General features: G+C 31.4%; 2 protein-coding genes across 2 annotated transcripts; both read left to right on the top strand.

Moving 5' to 3' along the window:
• Nucleotides 1-2,236: 2,236 nt before the first annotated feature.
• On the top strand, nucleotides 2,237-2,910 carry LOC147467287 (uncharacterized). The gene is made up of 3 exons (XM_086532609.1): nucleotides 2,237-2,248; nucleotides 2,365-2,439; nucleotides 2,564-2,910. The coding sequence occupies exons 1-3, from the start codon at nucleotides 2,237-2,239 to the stop codon at nucleotides 2,894-2,896; spliced, it is 420 nt and encodes a 139-aa protein (XP_086388735.1). The 3' UTR covers nucleotides 2,897-2,910.
• A 2,242-nt stretch (nucleotides 2,911-5,152) lies between these two features.
• On the top strand, nucleotides 5,153-5,857 carry LOC147467286 (uncharacterized). Its single transcript, XM_086532608.1, has 3 exons — nucleotides 5,153-5,185; nucleotides 5,302-5,376; nucleotides 5,501-5,857. The coding sequence occupies exons 1-3, from the start codon at nucleotides 5,174-5,176 to the stop codon at nucleotides 5,831-5,833; spliced, it is 420 nt and encodes a 139-aa protein (XP_086388734.1). The 5' UTR covers nucleotides 5,153-5,173; the 3' UTR covers nucleotides 5,834-5,857.
• Nucleotides 5,858-7,500: the final 1,643 nt, after the last annotated feature.

The following is a 7,500-nucleotide window of genomic DNA, read 5'->3' as shown; positions in this document are numbered from 1 at the left end:
TCTTAAACCAGGGTTATCCAATTTATTGACCGTGGCAGGTTAAAAATGATATGGTTACATTCTATTTGGACCAGGTAACATAATTGAGAACAATTCCCGATACCTTGTTGAGGAATGAATATCGGAAAATAAAAAGGTGTATATAGTATAATCTCGTGCTCACTGAGAGATCTCAAAATCCTTCAGGGAAAGAACACTTCTTTTTCTCTTTGTAAACGAACTTAATCTAACTTGTATATTGGAATATAAAATTTATTCTTGTATGGGAAAAAAAATTAAATCATATAAGACAGAAAGTATGGCTCATTTAGCAAATTATCTATGGCCCAAATGATAAACCCCATGATATAAATACTACATTTGTTGATTAATAGTTTTCCTCAGAAAAAAAGGTCTGGGGCACTTAACAAAACCAATGAGCATTCAATTATAACACCTGACTTGTCGGTTTTCATTTACGCTTTGTAAAGACCTGTATGGCTATAGCTGTTTCCAGATTTAAAGTCCCAACAAAAGTGAATGACACTAAACCTGTATAAATATGGTCTTTCCTTTGCGATAGGAAATGCGATAGCTCCACCTTTATATGACTTTAGCAAAGTCATTAAGCACAAAGGCTCTGTAAATTATGGTCCCGAGTTAGACCGTGGGGATGAACACACTAAGTAAGAATGCCAAGTACTTCATGGATGGCGACTCCGGCTACGTGACTGAGGTCAACTAAGAGGGCGAGGCTCGTTACCCAGACTTGTGTGAATCTGTTTCCTTTAAATCCTGAGAGTACAGCCCAGCAAGGCCAGTCTACAGCTATGATTCCAACGAGCACAAGTGCATTTTAAAAATCTTTTTCCTATTCTTACGAATTTAAAAAAAATCTTTGATCAAGATTAATGCTATCGCACCACGTGAATTTGAATTATAAAAATGCTTTGCAATGAATGTGTAAAATTAAACTGCACATATTTTCTCTACACATGAATGGAATTATTCCGTTGGAAAAAGAATAATAACTATCATCAAAACTTATTCCAAGTAAAAAGGAAACATATCACCTTGAACAATTATCTCATCTTTCCTCTTACTGATAAAAACGGCAAGTAACTTATCTGATCTAAAATCTTTGCCTAACATCCCCTCAGATTCAGAGCTCTCTTATGTTATGAAATCAGATTTAATGATTTGACCGCGGTAGACAAACTTTAACTGCAAATATGAAAGTAAGTGATTTGTATTCTATAACTACTTACACACAGACACACACAAAATCAGCAATTTTGTATGCAACGTATTTGTATGCATGAATTTAGCATATTTATTGAATTGTCGTAATTTTTAGTCCTACTAATTTAAATACTAAAAGCGAAATACTTTTGGTAAAAAAGTTTCTTTGATAGGTCCTACTAAATATCTATCTATCTATCTCTATCTATCTATCTATCTATATATATATATATATACAAATTTTGATATATACACATATATATTATATCATACACACACACCCATATATACATATACATACATACATACATACACACACATACATATATATATATATATATATATATATATATATATGTATAGATAGACATAAATATGCTCATATATATGTATGTACTTATATATGTGTATATGTATATATATGTACATATATATGTATGTATATATATATTAGTAAGTGTATATATATATATATATATATATATATATTTTATATATATATATGGATATATGTATGTTTATATGTACATATATATATATATATATATATATATATATATATATATATATATATATATATATATATATACTTATGTTTATATGTACATATATATATATATATATATATATATATATATATATATATATATATATATATATATATATATATACTACCATTGCCATAAGTATTATTATTATCATTTCTTTATTATTTTCTACTAATATTATTATTATTATTATTATCATTATTGTCGTTGTCGTTATTATTATTCGTATTATCATTATTATCAACATCTTAATTTAAATGATCATTTACCAATTCTAAACGACAAAAATGAAGCACGGAAACAGGTTATTGACACTGTCGATGTCTCTTCTGTGAAGCAGACTCTGGTACCTGGCACCGACGGACAGTAAGATGTACTTGTAAAAACTAGTTTTGGTGCATCAGGACTTTAGTATATAAAGGATATCAGCGTGTACAGTATCACTCATTCCTTGAGACACAAGAATCATGAACACTAAGGTAGTACACACATCTGTTCTAGAAGTGATACTTATAACCGTGTGATATCAAAAGAGCAATGATGACATTGGCTATACTATAAATAGAAAAATAAAGAGTTAATGTCTCTCCCGCAGGTCTTCATTCTATTTGCTCTGGTCGCCGCCGTTGCTGCGGAAAGCCGTGAGGTTTTCGCTTACGGACCTCCTCGGGTAAGTAGAAAAATCATCTGAATGATCAGAGTAAATCATAGACTTTGCTGATACTATGGAAGACATTTTCATATATTATAAAGAAAGGATTAAAAGTCCTCTTAAATAATATGACACTTCTCAGGATTCCTCCGAAGAGTCATTCGAGTCGTACGAGTCAGGAGAAGCCAAGTACGACTTCAGTTATGCTGTCCAACACGAAGAGTCCGGAAACGACTTCGGCCACGAGGAAGCCCGTGACGGCGAAGACACTCAGGGATCCTACTACGTGAGGCTTCCCGACACCCGCCTGCAGAGCGTCAAGTACTTCGTGGACGGCGACGACGGATACGTGGCTGAGGTCAACTACGAGGGCGAGGCTCGTTTCCCCGACTCGTATGAGTCTGCTTCCTTCGAGTCCCGAGAGTACAGGCCACCAAGGCCCGTGTACACCTATGGCTCCAACGAGTCCAAGTAAATTCTCAGATTTTTTGCCCAGTGAATCAGGATTATGGAAATGGAATTTTTATGCAAAATATTTATTGTATATTTATTATAGAAATGGATAAAAGCACGAATAGATGCATGAATTTTTAATATCAATGCTAAAAGCCTACTCGTATAAGAAAATCCCTCTATGGAATTTGATGATTAGTGAATACTATTCTTTTCTGCTTATAGGCACGAAGCCTCCTCTCCTCCATCGCTATAGTATATATATGTGTGTATGTGTGTGGATATTTGGATATATACGTATATATGTGTATAAGAATATATTCGTAGATACATAAATACATAGACACACGTATATCATATATGTATATATAAGTATATATATTAATACATATGTATATATAATAAAGTATTTTATGATATTTTATCATGTTATGTTATGCTACGTTTTAAATGTGTAAAGACCTGTATGGCTATAGCTGTTTCCAAATTTAAAGTCCCTACAAAAAGGGAATGAAACTGAACCTGTATAAATAAGGTCTTTCCTTTGCGATAGGAAATGCGATATCTCCACCTTTATATGACTTTAGCAAAGTCATTAAGCACAACGGCTCTGTAAATTATGGTCCCGAGAGAGGCCATGGCGATGATCACACTAAGTAAGAATGCCAAGTACTTCTTGGGTGGCGACTTCGGCTACGTGACTGAGGTCAACTACGAGGGCGAGGCTCGTTACCCAGACTTGTGTAAATCTGGTTCCTTTAAATCCTGAGTGTACAGTCCAGCAAGGCCAGTCTACAGCAATGATTCCGACGAGCACAAGTGTATTTTTAAAATCTTTCCCATATTCTTACGAAAAGATATAAAATTTCAGTTGAACTTGAGTATTTCTCTTTCTTTATTGGTTGCAAAATGCCATTTAACTCAAAAAAGAAAAGAAAAGCCTCAAGAATATTTTTTCTCAAAGACATACAATAAAATCTTTGGTCATTACTCTTGTTATCATTTTTAAAATAACAATATTCTTATCAATAATCATAACCGTAAATACTATCATATTTGTCAATATATGCAGTGTGAAATAAGAAATTAGTCAATTTGGTAACTCATTTGGTGATTCAATGAATGTGTAATATTGAATTTCACATATTTTCTCTACGCATGAAAATAATTATTTCGTCGGACTAAGAATAATAACAATCACCAAAATTTATCCTATGTGAAAAGAAAAAAATGGACATTGAACTAATTATCATTGAACTATTATCTAATCTTTCGTTGTTACTGAAAAAAGGGCAAGTAACTTATCTCATCTAAAACCTTTGCCTAATATCCACGCAGATTCAGAGCTCTCTCATATTATGAAATCTGATTTAATGATTTAACCGCGGTAGACAAACTTTCACTGCAAATATGAAAGTACGTGATTTCTTGACTTCTATAGCTGCTTACACACGAATACACAAACAATCAGCAATTTTGTATGCAACGTATTTCTATGCATGAAATTAGCCTATTTACTGAATTGTCGTAATTTTAAGACCTACTAATTTTAATACTAAAAGCGAAACACTTTTGATAAAATGTATCTTTGATAGGTCATACTAAATATATATATATATATATATATATATATATATATATATACATATATGTATATATATATATATATATATATATATATATATATATAATATATGTATTATATATATACATATATATGTATATATATATATATATATATATATATATATATATATATATATATATACAAATCTTGATATATAAACATATATATTATATCATACACACACATCCATATATACATATACATACATACATACATACATACATGCACACACATACACACACACTCACACACACACACACACACACACATATATATAGTATCATTCCCATAAATATTATTATTATCATCACTTTTTAACATTTTAACAATGTCATTATTATCATTATCATTATTATTATTATTACTATTATTATTATTATTATTATTATTATTATTGTCGTTGTTGTTATCAGTGTTGTTATTATTATTCGTATTACCATTGTTATTAGCATCTTAATTTATGTGTTCATTTATCAATTCTAAACGATAAAAATGAAGCACGAAAACAGGTTATTGACACTGTCGATGTCTCTTCTGTGCAGCAGACTCTGGTACCTGGCACCGACGGACATTAAGATGGACTTATAAAAACTAGTCTTGGTGCATCAGGACTTTAGTATATAAAGGACATCAGCGTGTACAGTATCACTCATTCCTTGAGACACAAGAATCATGAACACTAAGGTAGAAAACACATCTGTTCTATAAGTGATACGTATAGGAGTGTGATGTCAAAGGAGCAACGGTTACATTGGCTATACTATGAATGGAAAAATAAAACGTTAATGTCTCTCCCGCAGGTCTTCATTCTTTTTGCTCTGGTCGCCGCCGTTGCTGCGGAAAGCCGTGAGGTTTTCGCTTATGGACCTCCTCGGGTAAGTGGAAAAATCATCTGAATGATAAGAGTAAATCATAGACTTTGCTGATACTATGGAAAACATTTCTATACAGTATAAAGAAGTGATGAAAAGTCCTTTTAAATGATGTGACGTTTCTCAGGATTCCTCCGAAGAATCATTCGAATCGTATGAGTCAGGAGAAGCCAAGTACGACTTCAGTTATGCCGTTCAGCATGAAGAGTCCGGCAATGACTTCGGCCACGAGGAAGCCCGTGACGGCGAAGACACTCAGGGATCCTACTACGTGAGGCTTCCCGACACCCGCCTGCAGAGCGTCAAGTACTTCGTGGACGGTGACGACGGATACGTGGCTGAGGTCAACTACGAGGGCGAGGCTCGTTTCCCCGACTCGTATGAGTCTGCTTCCTTCGAGTCCCGAGAGTACAGGCCACCAAGGCCAGTGTACACCTATGACTCCAACGAGTCCAAATAAATTCTCAGATTTTTTGCCCAGTGAATCAGGATTATGGAAATGGAACGTTTATGCAAAATATTTATTGTATATTTATTATAAAAATGAATAAAGCACGAATAGATGCATGAATTTTTAATATCAATGCTAAAAGCCTACTCGTATAAGAAAATCCCCTACGGAATTTGATGAATAGTGAATATTATTTTTTTCAGCTAATAGGCACGAAGCTTCCTCTCCTCCGTCGCTTTAGAATATATATATATATATATATATATATATATATATATATATATATATATATATATATATATATGTGTGTGTGTGTGTGTGTGTGTGTGTGTGGATATTTGGATATATACGGATATATTTGTGTATGAATATATCTATATATACACAAATACATATACACACACGTATATCATATATATAATTATTTATATAAATACAGATGTATATATAAATCATAAATAAGAGAAATATATGCATACAATGAAATATATACACATACATACATTTATCTATTTGTCTATTTATCTACACACACACACACACACACACACACACACACAGACACACACACACACACACACACACACACACACACACACACACACACACATATATATATATATATATATATATATATATATATATATATATAGAGAGAGAGAGAGAGAGAGAGAGAGAGAGAGAGAGAGAGAGAGAGAGATAGAGAGATAGGCACATATATGCAAATATATATATATGTATAAACACACACACACATATATATGTATAAATATACACACATATATGCATATATATATGTATATATGTATATGTATATATATATGTATATATGTATATGTATATATATATATGCATATATGTGTATATATATATATATATATATATATATATATATATATATATATATATATATATATATAAATGTATGCATATATGTGTGTATATTCATACATATATATGTGTGTGTGTGTTTATACATATATATATGTTTGCATATATGTGCCTATCTCTCTATCTCTCTCTCTGTACATATATATATATATATATAATATATATATATATATATATATATATATATATATATATATGTGTGTTGTGTGTGTGTGTGTGTGTGTGTGTGTGTGTGTGTGTGTGTGTCTTTCGGATATTAAGAAGTTGCCTTCAAACTGAATTACGTATATATATATATATAAATATATATATATATATATATATATATATATATATATATATATATATATATATATATATATACGTAATTCAGTTTAAAGGCAACTTCTTTATATCTGAAAGAGAAAGAGAAAGTAAATGACTTCTAGCACAAAAATGTAATACAAGCAATAGAAGGTCAGTATCCAATTTAAACTACATTTATTAAGGCTTTACGTATAAATCCTTTGAATTTCATCTTCATTATAGATGTTGGTTTGTTATTTTCCTCGAAAACACCATAGGGGTTGTAACAATTTTCAATGGGTATTATGAATACAAGTGATTTTTCGGTAGCAGGAGATGGTCCCATCTTTAGATATATATTATCGTGATCATTTCCTAAATCTTAATATTTGACGTAAGAAAAGGTTTAAATCTTCTGAAGGAAGACCGCGAACATAGCACAGCTATTGAACGAATCACGTGATAAGACTGCATCAATATAGACGAAGGAATCATTTGTA

The sequence above is a fragment of the Penaeus japonicus genome, unplaced genomic scaffold (assembly GCF_977035675.1).
Source record: "Penaeus japonicus unplaced genomic scaffold, GWHDUDI00000001_assembly GWHDUDI00000037, whole genome shotgun sequence".
In the NCBI taxonomy this organism is placed as follows: domain Eukaryota; kingdom Metazoa; phylum Arthropoda; class Malacostraca; order Decapoda; family Penaeidae; genus Penaeus; species Penaeus japonicus.
Note: the sequence above shows the minus strand (reverse complement) of the source record. Positions and strands in the feature narration are given on the sequence as shown.